This window comes from Heloderma suspectum, chromosome 2, assembly GCF_057233095.1.
Source record: "Heloderma suspectum isolate Gila_16-S chromosome 2, 16-S_ref, whole genome shotgun sequence".
Taxonomy (NCBI): domain Eukaryota; kingdom Metazoa; phylum Chordata; class Lepidosauria; order Squamata; family Helodermatidae; genus Heloderma; species Heloderma suspectum.
Genome location: NC_139459.1, coordinates 29,324,542 through 29,346,272, shown reverse-complemented (window position 1 = coordinate 29,346,272; position 21,731 = coordinate 29,324,542). Strand labels below are relative to the sequence as shown.

Sequence of the window (21,731 nt, the reverse complement as noted above, 5' to 3'; positions counted from 1 at the left end):
AATGGTATGAACATAATTCTAATGAACGAGTAATAAAACACATGTTTAATAATGAAAATGAATGGAGTAATTTTTTTTCTTACCCACTTCTATTGTTTACCTGTTTACTTTCTCTTATATAAGTGAATGGGAAAGGAAGAAGTAAAGCACTGCCAACATTTGTAGAATTTCTCAACTTATGTAAAAAGTAACATAGTGAAGCCAGGATCTTAAAGTCCCAAAGTTGTGAGTCATCCTTAAATGTGCCCTGGGCTTCAAGGACCACTCTGTCTTGAAATATACTGTGTGTGTGTGTGTGTGTGTGTGTAACTCATTACATCCTTCAAACTAGGGTGGCCACTGACACGTTACCAAAAAGGATTGCATCCCCAAAACAGAAGACAAAAAAGGAGAGAGATCTGGATAAAATTGGCATGTGTTAGTTAGTTAATTAATTAATTAATTTACAACATTTGTATACCACTCCACATCTACATAGATTCCAGAGCGGTGAACAACAAGAAACAAAGGGCCAATCTACATTGCGCCCGCCATTGCAATGAATTTGGTGTCCCGTCGGGTTAAACACTCTCGCATTAAAACGTGATTATTCACACTCACCCATTTTCCCCATTGCAGTGCTTCATCGAATGCGCAAGCTCGGTTCACACTCGAGCACTGTGCTGTTTTCCTGCTGTTTTCCTGCGCGCGCTTGTCTGATCTCGGATGCTAAGCAGGGTCGGTCCCGGCCAGTAGTTGGATGGGCGACTGCCTGGGAATCAGGCTTCCTGCACTGAGCAGGGGGTTGATCTATCCCTTCAAATGAGACTAAGTTTTACCCCCTCCTATCCCCTGCTCCGGATGTTTTTTTAAAAAATTAAGGCGTTATCCTCGCAGAATCGGGGCTTCTCCGCGATGTTTTTTTTTCTAATTCAGGCATGATCTTCGAAGATTCGAAGTTGTGAAATTCATAGATAGAACAACCCCCTGATCAGTGCAGGAAGCCTGATTCCCAGGCGGTCGCCTTCCAACTACTGACTGGGACCGACACTGCTTAGCTTCCGAGATCAGACAGGCGCACGCACATCCAGCTAGGGTTGGCGGAGAATTTCTCCCCGAAACTTCGGGGGGCCGAGCGTCAACGTGTTTGGCCCCCCGAAGCAGTTTCGGGGAGAAATTCTCCGCACCCCCCCCGCACCCCCCCCCGGGACGGGACTTACCTTTCCCGAATGTCCCTCCCGGCGGCGGTTCATCGGGTCTTCGTCAGGGGCGGGGGCGGCAGCCGATCTTTCGACCGGCTGCCGCCACCGCCATTCCAATAAAACTAAAAAAAAAAAACGCCCCCGTGATAGGCTACGTGACGATTAACATAGCCTATCACAGCTAGATTTGCAAAGTCAGCCGTGATAGGCTACGTAAATCGTCACGTAGCCTATCACGGGTGACTTAAAAAAAAAAAAGCGCATACGCAAATGGCGGCCCCCATAGGGAGCCGCCATTCACGTTCCTTATTTGGTCACTGTAGTCTACGTAAAGATTACGTAGACTACGGCGAAAATAAGGGCAACGCTATTTGCGTTGCCCTTTTTTTCACCGTAGTCTACGTAAAGATGTGTCTGCTTAGTCTGCTGTCCAGGTGCTTCCCATGGATGGGCCACTTCAAGGACCCTGTTCCTTGAAGTGGGCAAGAGGGCATCTGTGGATCTACCTGCTCTTCACTGCTGCCCATTCACCTGCCCTCTCCCTCTGGGCCCAGTTTGCACCACTGCACAGAGGGAGGGCATTAAGCATTAAGGCACGAGGCTGCCCCACCTCCTCACTCTCATCTCCACTTATATGGTCAGGTTAACAGGTGGCAACAGGAAGGAGTAGGGTGACCACTTACACCTGGCCAAAAAAGAGGAAGCGCATCACCCCCACCAAAAAGAGGACAAAAGAAGGTACAGACTGGCATAAAATTGGCTTGTGCTAATTTAGAGAGAGAGATGCAAATGTAGAAAGAATTGCTATATTTTAAATAGAAATACATCTCACCATAGTAGGGAAGAACTGTGACCAGGTGGTCTGTGTGCCTGCTCAGTCTGTTGTCCAGGTGCTAACTCTGGGTGGGAAGCTTCAAGGCTCCAGCTCTCCCTTCTTCGGGTTCTTTATCTTTAAATCAGACCTCGACTGGACAACCCTTCAAATGGAGGACACCTTTAAGAAGAGGACCATCCTTGGACAACCCTTCAAATGTCCTCTGAAAAAATAAGAAAACATCGCCACCCCCCAACTGACTCCTTCTCCAACTTGTCAGTCTAGAGGCAAGAGAAGAGTGGAGGAAGTGAGTCCACCTGGAGAAGAGCCTTCAGTATGGTGGCCCCCTTTCTTTGGAACTCCCTGCCCCTGGAGGTCAGGCAGGTGCCAACACTGTGTTGCCTCCATTGCCTCCTGAAAACAGTTCTGTTCCAGGGAGCATTCCTTAAATGACCAGCCATGGTTTTTATTGGCATTCTGTTTTTAATAATATGACTATGGTGTCTTAATCCTTTATCTTTTTTACTATTGTACCTCTTACGTTCACAGTTCCAAAATCTGTTTTAGATGGGAAATGGTATACAAATGTTGTAAATAAATAAGATAATGCTACTTTATGCAAATTAGTGTCCTCTTTCTTTGGGGATGTGCAAGTGGTCACCCTCATCCTTACTCCTATATCATTCATGTCAAGAATTTGGCCTGTAGCTACTGTTATGCATTTGAATGCCTTGGGACCCCAAGTCCGGCAAGGGCCCTTGTACTGCCCTAACTCTGCTGCCATTCTTATTTTGCATGGAACATAGGGCAGTAAGGGACAGTGTAAAATAACGCTCAGTTTCCATGACCCATTCCTTTCAGATTAAGGGGGCACTTGAGGGCGTTTTGCCCAAACACCTCCCTTCCTCCCCAAATCCTGGAGCTCATACCTGCGTGTTTGGTCAGACAGAATTCTTTCTTTGAAGCTTTCTGTGGAAGACGTCTATCAAAGCAAAACTGAGATTTAAATTCTCATTTTTATTAACTCAGGGCACCCTTGCGCACAAACAAAATATGTATTGCAAGCGTGTAGGACTGCTGAGTTTTAGGCCTGTAGATTAGTGCATGCATTTTTTGGTAACTAAGAGTTTAAAATACACTTCCATGTTCCGCAAATATAAGGGGAAGAGAGAGAGAGAGAGAAATTACAGCAGACAAAGCAAGGCAGATCCAGTCAGCAAAAGTGCTCGCCTGCAATAAACGGCTTGAAATATGCATTAACCACAACGAGTATGTAGCAAAACGTTGAAGATCTTTAGCCATACAGGAAGTTAAATGCTGAGGTATCTCTAACCAATCAGGAGTGTCACAAGCCTCAGACCAGAAAAGCCGTCAAAGTACAGTATACGCGAACGTTGCTGTGAAAAACTTCTCAGTCTCTGCTTTCTTTTTCTATCTTCTTTATGTATTGCAGGATGGCAAGACCAATGTGAAAACCATCATGGCAAAGTTCAGTAACAATCCAGCTGAGGAGGTTCACAGCCGACAAGTCAAGGTTGCGGGGCAGCCTTCGTTGGTCACAAAAACTGCATTTGAGAGATTTGCTAAACTGGAAAATGCGGGTCCGCTTACCAAATCCATCAGCTTCCCCAAATCTGCGCCTCCTAGGCCCCCCTTGGAAACAAAGCCTTCTTTTCGGGACACATCGAACAAGGATCTAAAGCCGTCCCCTTTGAAGAGCAGCCCCACAACCAGCAAAGTTGCTGCATTGGCCCAGGCAGCTAGCAGAGAAGCTAACGAAAGAGCTGCATTCCCAAGGCCTTTGGGCCCCAAACCTACTGAAGGCCTAAAAGAGGAACCCAAGCCAGTGTTCCCAAAGCCTCATGAAAACAGGCTGCCGGGCTTGACACCTCCAAAAAATGAACTGAAGCCTCATCCAGGACTTAGGCCAAACATTAAGGCTGAACTTCAAGAGAGTGTGGCAAAGCCTGTTTTTCCACAGGTAGCTGGAGTAAAAGAAAAATTCATCATTGCCTCACAGGACAATCTCGCCAAACCTCTCACAAAGCCAGATCTTAGGCCAAAACCAGGCCAGCTTCCCATCCACAATGAAGAGGCCTCAAACAAGCATCCCTTTGTGTTTCGGGGGTCTCCCCTAGAGCCCCAAAGCAGCTCTTTTCGATCAACGAAAGATAATGAGGAAAAGAATGATAATAGAACTGATGCCGCTACCTGCCCTTTTCCACCGTTGAAACCTGCCAGTAACCAGAGCAACCTGCCTCAAGTCCTCCAAAAATCTTTGGGGCAGCAGAATGAAGAAGTAAGGTCAAGTGTTGCCAATAATATTTTCAGACTGAATCAAGAGAATTCTGGATCAGCATCTGGTCCATCCTCTGCTAAATTCATCAGTCCGTCCCGTGTGGCTACAACAGGACCGTGGGCAAATAACTCTGAAAAAGAAGAGAAAGACAAGACTTTGCCAAAACGAAAGGCAATGCCTCCACCATTTAAGATAGGCCCGGCCCCACAGAAACCCAACAGGCCTCCAGTAGTTAACCTGGAAAGGTTCCGAAAAAATAATGGAGAAAGTGAGTAATTACTCCCCTATTTACTGTTTATTTTTCGGAAGGTGGAAGCCACTCTGTGTTAGTATGGAATATCACAATAACACAGCTGTCCCCAATGTGGCCCGCTCTAGATGTGCTGACTATGCTAACTGGGGGATGATGGGAGTTGTAATGCAACACCTCTGGAGGGGACCAAGTTGGGGAAGGCTGCAATAACATGCTATACATCTTGGATTTAATTGTGTTCTATTAAATCATAGGGAACACCTGGTAGTATTGATGAGTATTCTGTTGGCTAACTGGTGCTCCTGGCAGGACCAAACTGGACATTGTACACAGATGTGTCCAATATTTTATTATTGATTGATTGATTGATTGCATTTATATCCCACCTTTTTCCTCTTGCAAGGAACCCAAGGCAGCATACGTTATCCTCCTCCTCTCCATTTTATCCTCACAACAACAACCCTGTGAGGTAGGTTGAGCTGAGAGACCGTGACTGGCCCAAAGCCATCCCGTGAGCTTCCATGGCTGAGTGGGGACTAGAACCCGGATCTCCCAGCTCCCAGTCCAACACTTTAGCCGCTACGCCACACTGGCTCTCAATATTATCCTGACTGCACATTTTAAACAGGAAAAGATGCTCCTTTGATTGGGATCAGCAAAGTGTGTGTGTGTGAGGAGTGCGGAACCTTTTCCCCACCTGCCGTTTCTAAACTCCAAATCCCCTTTGCCCCCTCTAGAATTCCCAATGTGTATTTGCATGCATTTGGAATGTTACAGGGGAGGCAATTTTGAGGTAATAATGGGGAGAGAAAGGCTTAAGCACTTCTCCTCCTCCGCTTCGCTGATGCCGCATCATCACTCTGCAAACAGCTTTTCCTGTTTAGAAGTGGCTCTTTGGGCAAATGTTACATGTGTCTGTGTGCAATGTCTAGTGTGGAGCACAGGCAGGGACTCCAGGTGTAGAGATGGAGTTGTTTATCCCTTCGGAAGATGCCATACTGTGCTCACCCTTTTTATGGTGATGAAATAAAAAATGCAAGAACAATATTGGTATAGGCTGTAAGAAGAGATGGGTGAAATGCCCAGTTATGGCAATTCCAGCTGGTTGTTTAAAATAATTTTCAACATGTTGAGAAAAAAGGAGGTGGTAAAGCCTTTCTGAATGTGTGGGTGGGCCCTAACATGCTGGAAATACTTGAGCCCTTGGTGACCAAAGTGGTAGAGTTGCTACCTTTTTCCTTGGAAGTGCTCCTATGCTTGTAATAGCCGCATGAAAGGTAGAAATTCAGCTGGTTCCACATTTCCCCATCATTGTACCTCCATACCTGGAAAAGTTACACCTGTTGAATTTCTTCTTTCAATAATTAAGTGCTATATCAATGTAAAGTATTAGCTTATTAACTTATGCTAATTATTATTTTAAGCTTTGCATTATTTTATGTTGGATCATTATCTCAGATTCAATATACAGAATTTGTTGTATTACTCTCTAAACTTTCACTTTCAACTTCTTTCTCTTTTCTTTTGGCTCATATTACTGTTCTTACTAAGGCTTCTTGGATCTCTTTCTATAAAATTCCTAACACTTGCTGTTTTTAACCTACTGAGATCATGAGAAACATGTGACTGCATTTCCATCTTTTCGAATTATAAAACAACAACATCCACAGTGGTCCTGATCCAGATTGGGATCCTGGCATGGGTGAGGTTGGGGTTGGGGATTAACCTTTCTACACACACACACGCACACACACTTCCCCCCAGTCACCCCACCCTCAAGGTGCTATTAGCCTTTGGTGGAAAAACACATATATGGGCACAATTGTTTTAAAAAATCCAAATTTGGAAAAGCAGTGACACATTATTCATCACATCTAGTTTGGCCCTGATTCTACTAAAACCCTTACTTTGAAGACTCTAAGTTCTAGTCCACGTGAGTTATCGTAACGTTTTGCTTTTCTTCTTATCTCTTGTTATCTACATGCCTCTCTTTTCCTGTCTCTCACTTCCTGTCTCTCTTATTATCTGCATTTTGAACACTTCAGCTCTCTTAATTTTTCTTAATTCTAATCTTAATTTGTCTTTTGCTTAATAATAGACCTCATGATTATAATAGACCCAGTGACACTGACTCACAGTAAATTTATGTCAGACAATAAACTGATGACAGTATATGATTCAGGTATGGATATAGAATTTGCTATCACCGTATGTAGTCATGGCTACTACCTTAGATGGCCTTAAAGGGGGATTAGGCAATTCATGGAAGGTAAGTCTATCACACATACTAATAATTAACTCAGCTGGTGAGTCACTAAATGCCACTAAGAAACAAGAGGGGAAGTAGCAACATGCTTGGGAGAACTGCAAGGTTTACAGAAGTACAAAAATATGTAGGGGAACCAAACGTAAAGGGCAGTGGAACCCTAAAACAACCCCATGGTACCCCAGCTTGCGCAGTGACCACAGAGTGCAGACTGACTGTTGGGGGCAAAACATGGAAAAGTGGGTAGGAGGGGGAATGTGATGGGGGATCCTGGAATAGGGCATAGCTGGCTGGCTGGCTGGCTGGAACTCTGAACAGAGGCATTTTGTTTTAGGTACTAGTTATCAAACATAATAGCTAAACTGAATGTCCAGGTTCAGGGGAATTATGCTACTGAGTACCAGTTCCTTAGGTCAACAGCAGAGGCTTGATTGCTTTGCAGAGGCATCTGGTTGGCCATTGTGGGAAATAGGATGCTGGGACCCACTAGCTACACAAAAAAAGTATACAGTATGGATGTAAACAAGACATTTGGCATGTGGCTAGGTTTAATACGGGCAAACCACAACTAAAAGTTCTCCATGTTAGATTACTGCAATGCACTCTAGGTGGGGCTGCCCTTGAAGACTGTTCAGAAACTGCAGCTTGTGCAAAATGCAGCAGCCAGATTAATAACTGGGACCAGAAGATCTGAGCATATAACACCAATTCTGGCTGGCTTGCTTTGGCTGCCTGTATGTTTCCAAGCCTGATTCAAGGTGCTGGTTTTATCCTATAAAGCCTTACATGGCTCAGGACCCCAGTACCTGGTGGAGTCCCTCTCCTGACCTGAACCTACTCAGACACTGTGATCAACATCTGAGGCCTTCTTCCGAGTGCCCCCTCCAAGGGAGGTTCAGAAGGTAGCAATAAGGGAGAGGGCCTTTTCAGTGGTGTCCCCCCTCCCCGGATTATGGAATAATCACCCCACTGAGACTCACCTGGCGCCAACACTGTCATCTTTTTGGCACCAGGTTATTACTGTCCTCTACTCCCAGGCGTTTAATGGCATATGATAGGACATCCATGTCAGCTGTCTTAACAGGTCTAAAAATTAAAATCGTTTTTAGCTGTTTAAATTGTTTTAAATTTTATATATTGAAATTTTACATTGTATTTTATTATCTTGTGCTTTATTGCAAACCACCCAGAGAGCTTTAGCTATTGGGCAGTATAGAAATGAAATTAATAATAATAATAATAATAATAATAATAGTAAGAAGAAGAAGAATATGGCCTGGTTCGCACATAACACTAAGCCATGGTGTGGTGTGTTGAAATCTAGCTTGTTGTTATGTCTGAACCCATCCCTGCAAACAAACTATGGATTGTTAACAAGCTATAAACTATGAATAGAAGCCATGGTTTCTTGCTGGCTTACAAAATCTGGCTTGTATCATGGCCTGACATGATGTCTGAAACCCAGAATCATGACTTAGCCCTGGCTTATTTGTGATGCTGTCTGCCCTGAAATAGAGGCAGAGCAGGCTGAAACTGAAACTTCTTTGAAGGTTGGCAAAATATCTGGGAGAGAAACAAATCAGAAACGGGAAAAACAAGACCTGGTTTTTTTGCTCGTCTGCATGACAATTCATGGCTAAAGCAACAAACCATGATCAACATAAACCATGGCTTAGGTTTCTGTGCAAATGCAGCCTGTATGCTGCTCTTTCCTTGGCTCTTCTATTGTACTATATTGAGCTGAAATGTCATCTTTTAACCTTTCAGTTTCTTATTTTTTTCCACATGAAATTTTATTTTATTTTGAAATAAAGTTAACAAAATAAATACAACAAAAAGAAGAGCATGCATAATAATAAATCAAGATTACTAAAGAAACAAAGAAATTCACTAATTATAATTCTTAGTCTATAACCAATATGCTTATGGAACATCTACAGGAAAATGGCCTAAGTAGGAGCTCAATACCTAATGAAAGAGTAAAAATACAATTTATACAGCATATAAAAAGAGCATGTGTGAGTCTATGTTATTTTGTGTATATGTGTGTATTAGTCAGAAAAAATATAGGCAACTGTGTTGGAATTTGATCAAAAGTTTGAAGAGCTTCAGTATAGGAAATAAATGGAAACGAAGGTGCCATAATATCTTTCTTAAAGTTAGGATTACTTGCTTGTTGCACTTGCTGAGTGAGTTTATACATAGTCGTAGGGGCTGTTCACACAACACGCTAACCCATACTCAGTGGTTGAGTTTGGGTTGTTGCTGAAGTGTGGGTTGTTCGTTGAACCGTGGGTTAGTGTGTTGTCTGAACCCAAGACATTTTCTGCAGGGTGGCTTGTTAACCATGCAATGTGGCTTGTTAACCACCTTGAACAACCCAACAACAAACCATGAGTTGTCAAGGTGGCTCATTCAAGAAAAATAAGCCACACTGAATGCAAACCCAGTCATAGTCTCCCAAATTTTATCAACCCACTGCCCTTTTGTTAGTTGCTTTGGAGACTTCCAGTTACACAGTTATACATGACTTTGCCGCTTTGTACAATTGCTTAACAGTTGCTTCAGTCTCTTAATGGTCTCACCCCTATACTTACTAAACTCTTCATGCATGGGATTCCCTCCCTTTAAATATTCAAAGAGTCTCCTCTTGGTTCTGCTTTAAGAAATCATTAAAAGCTCATCTCTGCCCTTTGCATTTCCTTCTTGATGTTTGATTAGATTGCTTCGGTCCTTTTCCTGTTGCTGTAATTATTGTATAGTTTTTGCTGTATTCCCCACCCCCACCCCCACCCCACCCCAAGGCTAATAGCTGGGTGGGGGAGTCAATCAGGAAAATAATGGGCAAGGGTTAAACAGCACCCATCCACCCAGAAGGAGCATTGCACCAGTCAAATTCACCCGCCCGCCCCGCAGCTGCATTAAAGTAAACATAAAAAAGCATGATTAACACACATATGATATAAATGACACAATAGTCATGCATTCCTTGCTTAGGTGTCAAAACTGAAAGACATACATCTTGTATGAAGTGAAGCATTGGCAACAAAATGCAGCCGTCTGTTTCTTAAGTAACATGAAAGGCAAAGAAAACTTCGCTCAAGGCAGCCATCTGCAGAATCCAGATAAAGTAGGAAGTGGATGTTGTCATTTAAGCAACGTTAAGGAGCATTTAAAAAAAAATCTGGTGTTCAAACATGTAACTTCTAAATTGTTTGATCAAATATCTGAAAACATGCCCCCCAGAAGTGAAGAAATAGAAAAGAAAAAAGGAGAAATTAAATGTCAGTATTGAACATTCTGCTACTGCGCTCTCACATCAGCTGCGATAAGCCAGAGCTCAGGGTACATCATAAGTAGAAACAACTCCAGGGCAATCCCAAGAGATTTGGGTGTGTTACATTCAGGCAGCATCTCTTCCTACCCTGTCCTCATGGGAAAATCCATCCATCCATTGGTATCCTTTAATGGAGCTAAAAATCTGCTGCCTGAGACTGCAGGGCTAAACTCCACACTTGTTAAATCTGTAGCATGCAGCTGATAGCATCCCTCATCAGGGATTTTTGGCAACAATAGATCCCCACTGGCACCAATGGCTGTTGTTCCCCCCCCCTTTTTTTTTAGCCTCTGCATGTGCGGGAGGTGGGGTAAAGGGAAAACGTTGTGGGGGGGAGGCAGGTGGGAAAGTTTAAACCTACCCCTATCCGTGCTTGGTAGTCCTAATCCAGATCAGGGGCCCGTGTGATAACACTGAGGTAAGAAAAATGTGGGGATCACCAGTGTGCTACATATTTAATGTAGTGTGTAGTTTAGCCCTGAGAGTAGAGATGTACAGATTTTGTAAAATCTGTTCCATCTGTGCTTCACAGGCCTTTCATTATGTCATCCGCTCATTGGTAGAATCAGATTTTCTCCAATTCCCCAATTTGTGCAAATTCACACTTGTGCAAATGCACAAATCCCCCAACAGAATGCGCAAATCCCCCCATGCACATTTTCATGCTTCAGCCTATGGGAGAAATGCAAATGTTTGGCCAATGTTTTTTTATTTTACGTATTTTTCTACAACTAAATTTGTGTAAAATTCCAGAAAGTAAAAAACCAGTCTGCAGAGTCTGCAGGTCAGATTCATATATAAATCATTTGATTCCACTGAGGATTTATTCAACATCCCTACCTGAGGGTAAAAGGAGACATAATTTCTGTGAAGGAAGGGGCCAGGTTTGGAAGTCCCTTACCATCTTCAGTACAAATATATATATTTTCATCTTCAGGGTCACGCTTCTGGGGAAGGAGCTATATATTATACCAGAAAGCTCATATTCCTGAAACAGTGGTGGGGACTTCTGGCCAGTGGGTTTAATCTTTCCCATGGAGGTTCCAAATCTCACCCACAGAGGGTTAGGCACCCTCCGTGAGCTCCTGCCCTCCCCAAGCTCTGGCCTAGAGGCTACTGGGGGGTTGGGAAGGAAGTGGAGGAGGGAAGTCTCCAGGTCAGCTCTGATCTGTGATCTAGGGCCCGAGACATGTTTTCCCATTGACATGCATGCAGGGGTACTAAGAGGTATTTTCAAAGAGAATTGACCCTGGGAGGGGGATGCTTAAACCTTTATGTGTCCATCAGTTTTCTCCAGCAAATCCCATCCCCCAAGCCAGTTTTCCCAGTAGCTGTAATTCTTGTGGTCTCAAAGCCCAAGGAAAAAAATACACAGCCAAACAGATGTGGTATATACTGGGGAGAATTAGTGAGAGTTAGAGCGTTTCTACATGAGGCTGTTAACTGCTTTATCTACTTTCGGTTTCATGACAGAATTGAGATCCGAGCTCTCAACAAAGAGCTTTTCCTTTCCTGCTTTTCTGCTACATAACCTCTAGGTGGAGCTGCGCTATAGCAGAATGGTGCAAACACACAAGTAGAAACAGCACTTTCTGAAACAATACCCCATTTTCGCCATTCTAAAAAAACCTCGGAAAATGGTCTGAAAAAACAGAAGCGAAACTGGAGGATCGCAATATCATCTAAAGAACCGATAAACAACCAAGAGTAAGAAATCATGAGTGAACAATAAATGCCTCGTGTGGAAGAGCACTTAAGCTCTTCCTTCTGTCTGATGATTCTCCCCAGAATATGCGCCTGGTATCCTTGCATAGGGCAAAAACACCATTTGCTTTGTAATGTTCACCCTGAATCTACAATTTTTTTGCAAAAGCCAGCTGTGAACAGTGCCGATTGGCTAGTGACTATCACATGTCTGCCTGATCCTTGGAGTAACTTTGCCCAAAAATGTTTAATTTTTTTTTTCTTGCGGTGTGTGTGTTCTTGAATAAGGCAAAGGATTTACATACACGTTGTGCTTTAAAAAGAAATAATCAAAAGGTGGCCAACCTACCTGAAAAAGAGGTGATGGGCAAGCCTGATGTGTGATTCAGCATTTGACTTGATAAAAGTATGTCTGTCATGCAGACTGCAAAGCTACGTTCATGCTGTGGGTGAAGTACTCACTGTGATTTCTCCTTAAACATTATGTCGGTCTACCCTCACTCCATTTTGTTTTTGTTTCAGGCTCTAATAAAAGTGTACCCGCTCCACTTCCGCCAGCCATTACCCCACAACCACCACCACCACCACCACCTCCTCCTCCTCCTCCAAGTTCCCATCCATCAAATCAAGCTCCAGTTCTTCCCCAAAGAAACATCAAGCTCAGGTCTGACACAATATAAACAAATGTGAAATCTGTTTCTTTTTACAGTCTTCTCATGTTTTTGAGGGAAAGAGGGAATCTCTGATCTCATCTCTGTTGAAACATTATCTGCATATACTCATATTAAAGTGACCTACCTTTGGCATTCACCAATAAGGATGTTATTCTTGAGGCCTGGAAAATGTATGAAAGTCAAAGATGTGGCAGCTATGTTTCTTTAATTATGTACCTTCCCTATTGATGTATTGTGTTTATTTGTTAAAATGCACAATTCAAGGTGATATTTTATAACTATTATTTAATAACAATAAGCAAGAACATATAGCTCTAAACGATAATCTGTCCTCACTCCCAGCTCTCCAGTGAGAGACATTTAACTGCTTTCATTTTAAAGATGCTATTCCTCTTACAGATTAAGCAACATTTACCATCACATGTATAAAACAAAGAGTGGAGCTCTTATTTTAACACGAAAAGGAGGAGCTAGAGGGACTGTGGTCCTTGGGACGAAGAAAACATTTTCCATCCTTTCCCAAACACCTGTGTATATACACCTGGCAACCATAAATAAGCCCCTGATGCATGTATGCAGGTGTTTAAGTATAATATGTGCTGTTGCAGATTTGATCAGTGATGCAAATAGTTCCTTTTTGTGGAACTAACACCAGTGGCATATAGTGAGGCAGTTCAGCAGTTAGGACAACTGGCTGCCACTGCAGGGTGAATGAGTGGGCAGTGGAATTCCCACTCTTGCCTGTATACCAGTCTTCTCCTAACCTCTAGTGCCCTCTGGGCTGCAAAAGATGGGAGTTGCAGTCCAACACATCTGGAGGGAACCAGGTTGGAAAAGGTTGCTATAAACCCCCGATCCAATGGTGGAGGCAGGGTCACCACTCAGCATCATGCAAGCAAGCGATTGGCTGTTGCTGTCAGTGAGAGCGCCTACCCAGTCAACAACTGTGCCTCCACCACCACCTCCTGGAATTCCTGTCCTCTTATCTGTACGTGCGCTCACCCGTCATTCACCTCACGGTGGCAGCTGGAAGTTCCAGCTGGTGAACTGCCTCACCAGTTTAGCACTGTGCAGCTCTTACAAACTAATATTGAATGGCTTCAGCTTTAGGTTCAGTGTACCCGAAAATTGCTTTCTTCTATACAATCAATAATGGAAACATTTTGATCCACATTTTGAGTCACTGGACTTCTCCACGTGGGGCTTTTATCCTGCAATTGAGATTGGTTACTCATGGAAGTTTGCATGTCCTTTACATGATGTTGTCAACCTCCAGCACCTCTCCCATGCTTTCCGATCATTTCCACGGCTTTATTTGCAACGGAAATAATGTGGTAATAGAAATAAGAGGTTTGAAGTGGTTTGAATTTGTCCATGTAAAGAGGAAGTGGTGCTGTAACAACAGTGCCATCTAGTGGCTACATAATGGAACATATAGAACTTGCAGATAAAGCTAATCCTCTGGGGGGAAAACCCCCAGGCATCTTAATCCTGCAAAGAATCCAGAAGCAGGAGCCCTGGTAAAGTTGCAGAATGAAAAACCTGATGTAGAGAAGCCCCGTTATTACAGACAGTATCTTTCAATCACATTTGATGTGTTTACTGCAGAAAACACCAGTTTCAGGGGTAACCATGGCAAACATAATGACCATATGTAAGCAGGGGTGCACAACCTGCAGCTGTCCAAAGTCTTTACTGTACCCCCCCCTGGATGCCCGGATGCCCCCCAACTGCTCTGAATTTCCCCCCACAAATGTCCCCACTGCCTGTACTCTCCAATCCCCGCCCCCACTAGAGATCCTCATACAGATCACTTTTTTCCCTGCTGCTACTAGTAGCAAGGAAGAGCAATCTGGATAGGGATTGTGTGTACACACACACTTGTATGGTTCACAAGCCCCAAGCCAACATTACATGTGGTTGTGCACCCTTGATATAAAGTGTAACACTACTCATAGTAAGCCCCATGGGTGAGTGGGTTGGGGAGGCAAATAATTTGGGGGCCCTACCATCATGTGAGTACTGCTGGGGCCTGAATTTCATGCTTCAGCCTATGCAGCTGTTAATAAATACATGATACAATCAAATACATGATTGGAAAAAGTAATGAGTAACATGGTTGCTACGCCAATATCTTATGTATAGAGTGGATTTCTTCAGTGGTTCGGGGGGGGCGGAGGCAGGACTGCTGTGCCTTTAATGGCTGCAATGGTGGGCAGAGTTTCAATAGGTATAGCATTTCTGAGCGTAGAAGTGCAATGATGCGAAAATGCTCCTTGTTGAATTTCTGCCTGTCAGTGTAGCTGTTAAAAACATAGGAAAAAAATCAGAAAAAGGTGTTGAGTTCAGCCTTATTTAATTATTATAAATAGGATCCAGAAACCTTACTCATAGTTTCTCCACTGTGTCATCTTGCTTAGGGTGGGTTTTCACTCAAAAGAGCATAATGGGAATTTCAGCTGCCTATTTTTCTTTTTTCCTTTTAACATGCCTGTTTTTTCCCCTTTTTGTAGAGTCCAAGAAAATGAAGAAAACTATGATGATGTTGATTTTGCTCCAGAAGGTAAGTAGAATCCTATTTAATTCACATTGGGAATTAGAATATTATCGAGTAGGGCCTGCAACAAAACGTTGCAGCGTAAAGTGCTCCTGTTCGAGGTTCAGCAGCCAGCCAACCCCTCTTACAGGATGTTCCTCCATTCCATTCCTGCTCCCTTCCTAGGTTTTGTGGTCCCCTCGCCCCCAACAGTCAGCATACATGCACAGTCCTCATTGGGCTGTTTTGGGTCTCTCCACGCCACCTTAGAATTTTTTTCCCTAAAGATTTTTGTATTTCTGCTAATCTTAGGGTTCCCAGGTATCCTGCTGATACTTCCCCCTTGACTGTGGGTGGTGTCATTTTGGTTATATAAGAATAGCCAGTTGGAGAATGGGTTTAAAGCCCTCCAGATGTTTTGGCCTACGCCTCCCATCAGTCCTAGCCAGCATAGCCCATGGTGAGGGATGATGGGAGTTGTAGGCCAAGACATCTAGAGGGCCCAAAGGTGATACATCAATGATTGATGATGATGATTACAGTATGACCTAGGGTGGCAATATGTCCTACTTTACAGAGGACAGTCCACTATTTTTGACATGTCCACAATTTGAAGGGTGGTCCAATCCAAGTCCAGGTTAAAGGTTATGGACCATCAGAAGGAAGAGCAAGGAGGGGCCTTGAAAGTGCCCATCCACTGTTCGCACCTGGACAGCAGACTGGGCAGGAACACAGGTCACTTTGTCTTTTCCACTGTGTATCTAGTTCAAGCGAAAGTATTAGACTGAAGTGCGGCAACAAAGTAGGTGGCAGACAGGTCCATTTCTCCTTAGAGCACTTTGAACACCATGCTTGTATTATGTGGGAAAGATGATGGGCTTGATGAAATCTGCAAGCCCCACCTCCTATGGTGGCCAGGTGTCCTCGTTTACAGAGGACAGTCCTCTATGTGAAGGCATGCTGTATTTGAAGGGCTGTCCTGGCCAAGTCCAGTCTAAAGATCATGAACCATAAGAACTGTTGCCCATCAACAATTAGAAACTGGACAGCAGGCTGAACAGCCGGGCATGCAGGTAACTGGTCACAGATTTCCCCACTCTGGTGAGATGTATTGTATGCCTATTTAGGGGTGCAATCCTATCCAGATGCCCATCAGCCTCCGATCTTCGCCTCCATGCTTCCCCTGCTCTGCATTTTTGCTAGGGCTCTGCAGAGGGGGAAGGAAGGAGGCTGGGGAGGGTTGGGGATAGCTCGTATCCCCGCTTTGCCAGTCCCCTCTCCTTCCTGCCCACAAACCGCCCCCTTTCGCTCCTCTCCGAGGTTGCTTTTGTGAGCTCAGAGAAGCAGCCAGCACAGTCCTCTCCGTGCCAGCGGGGAGGGGAGGGTTGCGGGGAGCTTGGACTCCTGGGTCCAAGGTTGGGTCTCCAACCTCGGATCACAGAATCTAAACTATCTTATGACTGCCCCCTCCCCCGACTGTGTCTAGGCCTCTAGGGGCCATAGGACCACTCTCTAAATGATAATAATTCTTTACATTTTTGCGTCTACACAAATAAATTAGCATATCCAATTTTATGCAAAACTGCATCCTCTTTTTTGGTAATGCTTTTCTTTTCTTTTTTTGGCAACGAATAAGTGGCCATCCTAATATGACCTTATGAACTTGAATGGCTGGGAACATATCCAACACACCAGGCATATCCACACTGAAGCCTATTTAATAATTACTCCCCCTTTCCAGTAACCTTGAGAAATGTATTTTGGTGAGGAGAGGCTACAGATTTCCAAAAGAAAATTCTCAGGCATTTACTCAGCTACAATTCCCAGAATACTTTGCAGGAAGCCATGGCAGTCAAAGTATCATAAAACTGATGCACGTTTGAAGCATTGATGGAACAGTGCAGATACTCAGATAAATAGGGTTTATATATGTTATTATTTAAAATAGTATAGTGTGATAGATAGACAGAGAACTATATATTTACAGCAGGGGTGGGCAAACTTTTTAAAGTAAAGGGCCGCATTGCCAGCTGTGGATCACTTTGGGGGCTGCGTGAGTAGACAGAGTTGGTGGTGGGTGGGGCCAGGACACTCCCCTCCCCCTTCATATACACAACCGTACCCATTCAGTCACACATTAACACATAATTTATAGTATATAATACGTTAGAGGGGGATTCTTGGTTGCTCATAAAAATACAAGCACTAAAATTAAGATTTCGGGATTTGAACTATATCTATATAGTATATAGTTGTTGTTGTTTATTCGGTCAGTCGCTTCCGACTCTTTGTGACTTCATGGACCAGCCCACGCCAGAGCTTCCTGTCAGCTGTCACCACCCCCAGCTCCCCCAAGGTCGAGTCCATCACCTCCAGAATATCATCCATCCACCTTGGTCAGCCCCTCTTCCTTTTGCCTTCCACTTTCCCTAGCATCAGCATATTCTCCAGGATATCCTGTCTTCTCATTATGTGGCCAAAGTACTTCAGTTTTGCCTTTAATATCCTTCCCATAGTGTGTGTGTGTGTGTGTGTGTATGTATGTGTATATATATATATATATACACACACACACACACACACACACACTATATAGTATAACTACATAAGATAAGCAACTGGCACAATTCAGAACCTGCTGCTGCCATTTCATATTCTATAGAGCACCACCTTTTTCAGTGAGATCAAAATTCTTGCAAGTAAATACTCATCTTTGTTCACATCTAGGGAGGGCTTATGGCACATTATGCTGGCAGTTGCTATGCTTTAATTATATTATAATTAATTTATTATAATTAAAATATATACATATTAAATCATGTAGCAAAACTTTCCTTCAAAAGAACATTAACTAGCACTTTTTGCCTTTTGACCCCTCAGGTACTGGAAATCAAGATGAGGTAGGTATTACCCTTCATAACATATAAGCATACTGAAATATTTAAGGCTTTTTCTGTGGTTAGCACTCTCATTATAGAATATTCTCTCCAGAGATACTCATTTGGTGCCTATCCTCCTATCCTCTAAGTTAAAAGCAGTGTATTCTATTGAGCTTTTGGTGAGTAATAGCATGCCTTTTTTAAATTGTCTTGAGCTTTTGGTGAGTAATAGCACTATATATATATATATATATATATATATATATAAAAAAAAAACATATCTGGAGGTTTTGGTGAGTAATAGTGTGATTAACTTATTTTGTGACAGGAGCTTCTGTTACTGTGTGTGTGTGTGTGGGGGGGGGTTACATGAGGCTTTTAACCTGCCACTTTACCGAGGCTTCTGCTTAAGGAGTCTTTCTGGAATTAAGATCCGGTCCTTTACACATCTTTTTTTTCCTGGGGGTTTCTTTCTCTGGTTTTCTATATGTTCCATTAATCAACCACTAGGTGCCGCTGTGGTATAATGGGATTGCACAAATACACTAGGGTTTCATGCTGCTATTCACAGAAACACCAACCTTTCCTTGTTAGAAAAACACACACTATAATGGTTGCAAAGAACGGGAGAGGCCCTGGAAGATGACGATGTTGTGTAAAAGCACCTGCAAACTACTGTGAGTAAGGAATGAGGAGCACACAGTAAATGGATCTCAGAGAGAGGGAGAGAGAGAGAGAGAGAGAGAAGTGTAAAGCGGCACGACAGCAAAGCAATAAGGAGGCTTTGGATCCACTACGGACAGTCAATCTTAAGTTAAAATGTTTAAGAAAAATATAGAAAGAAAGATTGTTTCAGTTTATGTGGATTTCAAATGATACAGGGTTATATCCAGACTTAGTCATGCATTTGGAGTAGGCTCCTTGAAATGGGACTTATGCTAGTCATGACTAACTTGCCTCATTCGTTTCAATGGGCCCATTGTAAGCATAATTAAGTCTGGATCCAACCCGATGGTGTTATTTTGGACTGTAAGTGGTCTTGAAGAGCTTGCAATGAGTGGGCCAGGTATAAATGTTCTAGATGAATAATAAGTCATAGGAGCATAGATTTGTGATAGGGTGCATGCATCTTAATTTGCTTTAGTCCAGTCCTGCGCAACTTGTGACCCACAAGCAAAGCCCACAGACAATGCTTTATGGTCTACAATAGGGGTGGGCAACATATGGCACCCCTGGCCTTTTCTCTCTCACACACACACACACATACACACTGGATTTTCCACCAAAATTCAGTGGTGTGGCAGCAGAAAATATCTGATTTTTCCTTATTTTGAGGAACACAAGTAGTGGTTCGCCACCACAACACAGCAGCAAAAAAGGGCAGGGGCAGGGGCAGTGGTGTGGCCCCTGTGGCTTCTGGAAAGGAAATTGGCCCCCAGATTCTTTGCCCACCCCAGTCTATAAGGCGCTTATGTTCTTATGCGCATAGTTAAACTATGGAATCTGCTACCACAGGATGTAGTGATGGCCACCAATTTGGATGGCTTCAAAAGGGGGTTAGGCAAATTCCTGGAAGAAAAGGCTATCAGTGGCTACTAGTCCTGATGGCTATGTGCTACCTCCTGTACCGGAGGCAATGAGCCTATGTACACCAGTTGCTGGGGAACATGGGTGGAAGGGTGCGGTTGTGCTCATGTCCTGCCTGTGGGTTCCTGATGGACAGCTGGTTGGCCACTGTGTGAACAGAATGCTGAACTAGATGGACCCTTGGTCTGATCCAGCAGGGCTCTTCTTATGTTCTTATGGGCTTCACAACCCCCCACCCTTTATGTTTACAATCCCTGATCAGGGATTGAGCTGAACTGAGCGGTGTGTGTGTGTTTGAATGAATGAATGAATGAATGAATGAATGGGGGCAGAACAAATTATGTGAGGGAGGGATGGGCATTGAGGCAGCAGACTTCACCTCACAAGATATATGTGTTTATTTTTTCCAAAATGAACACCTGAAATGGCCTCAGGTCTGGGCAATATTTGATAGTTTTGATTATAGGAATAAATAATCAAGCTCTAAGCAAGAGCTTGTTTGAACATCACTGGGTTTGAAATGATCAGATGACTCCTATACTTTTACTGTGGTTTCCCTGCCAAGTGCTAGTGCTATTTGTTTTTGTTTTTGTTTCACTTTTTACACTTGAACTGGAATATAATTTTCTTTTTCTCGATCAAGTGTATTTTGTATCAGTGAAGACTGAAGCATCTGTTTCTTTTCCTTTTGATATAGAGTCAAAACAGTGATGGGGAAATGTATGAAGACATAAATAACATGAGGTATGACATACATTGCCCTACAGATAAAGCAGGTCCCTGTTTATCAGAATCCCACAACTGAAACTAGAGGGAGACTAAGGGTTTCCAGACAGGACTTTTTATTGTCTTGCCTCATTTGTGGAATTTTACAGGGGGTCCAGACAACATCATTATCCACTTGTAATCCTCTCATGTTTTTCTGCTGCTTCTATTTTTTTCAAATAAATTTGTTATAGTGATATACACTTTGTTAACTTTTAGGGAACGTTTCACTTAAGACTGGAATGAAGTGCTCGAGCAGCAGAAGTTTGACCTGAAGTGGAGGGGGTCATGGGTAAAAGTGGGGGTAAAAGCCCCTTCTCTGTTTTGAATTTCAGGGTGGGGACACATGTGGCGGACAAAACTTACTGGACCCCCTCACTTCCTCCCCTCAAACACATTGTTCGAGGGAGGGGATGTGACTACCACAAAAAATATCAGCTATTTCTTTTGGTGGCTATTTTTTCTCCATCATACTGCTCAAAACAGAGCATTTGTGGAAAGGAAAAGATGGTTCCCACCAGTTGATCCAAATAAGGGAACTCTAGTAAGTGTCCACCCCCTGAAAATTGTGAGTTTTACCCCAGAAGATATATCACATCCACCATACACACACGCACGCACACACACACACAGAAACACACATGCACAATTCCACAGACTGCAAATACAGTGACAAAACTGAAGGGCGTTATTATTATTATTAATCAGTATAATTTATAATTTATTAATTTATAAATAATTCATTATAATATAATTTATGATATAATATTATATTAGTATAATTTATTTATTATATAATTTATTAGTATAGTATATTTTAGTATGTAAAATTTATATACTGCTTTCCATATTTGGGGGCAACCCTAGTTTGTTTCAATTAGGTTTTCATTCCTGACTAGATGTTTGTCCATTTGTCTGTTGAGTCAAATATCAACTGGTTTTCGTTTGGCAGACCTACACCTCGAGATGATGAAAGAAAAAAGAAGGAGGAAAGGAAAAAGTCTGATCAAGAGAAGAAAGAACAAAAGGAAAAAGAGAAAAAAGAGCAGGACACCAGAAAGAAGTTCAAAGTAAGGGCCTTCTGCTTGCAGGCTCTGCAAATAATAACTTGAACGAGAATACATACACTGTCCTTTAGCATTATTAAAGATACTCCTTTAGGCATTCTTAATATCTGCAAAACTTACAGTGCCATCCTAAGCACATTTATATTGTTTTATGCTGTACTTTGTGGTTTTAATTTTTGTGAACCACCCAGAGAGCTTTGGCTATTGGGCGGTATAGAAAATGAATGAATGAATGAATGAATGAATGTATGTATGTCTACTGGGAAGTTAATCCCATGGAATTCAATGGGACTTACTCTCAGGTAAATGTGTATAGGATTTCAGCCTTAATGTCTTAATGCCCACTCAGTCAAATAGTTAGTTTTCAGT

The 21,731-nt window shown here is 42.9% G+C and overlaps 1 protein-coding gene across 15 annotated transcripts in view; it reads left to right on the top strand.

The window, feature by feature from the left end:
- FYB1 (FYN binding protein 1) overlaps positions 1-21,731 on the top strand; it is a 90,572-nt gene that overhangs the window by 30,831 nt on the left and 38,010 nt on the right. For 14 of the 15 annotated variants that reach the window (XM_084833126.1, XM_084833125.1, XM_084833122.1 and 11 more), the window contains 6 exons: positions 3,449-4,562; positions 12,377-12,518; positions 15,042-15,091; positions 17,945-17,964; positions 20,228-20,274; positions 21,248-21,365. In XM_084833126.1, coding sequence (XP_084689252.1) covers positions 3,449-4,562; positions 12,377-12,518; positions 15,042-15,091; positions 17,945-17,964; positions 20,228-20,274; positions 21,248-21,365 — 1,491 coding nt within the window. Of the gene's footprint in view, positions 1-2,962; positions 4,563-12,376; positions 12,519-15,041; positions 15,092-17,944; positions 17,965-20,227; positions 20,275-21,247; positions 21,366-21,731 lie in introns of those variants that run through there. The other variant, XM_084833115.1, reaches the window with a different exon arrangement.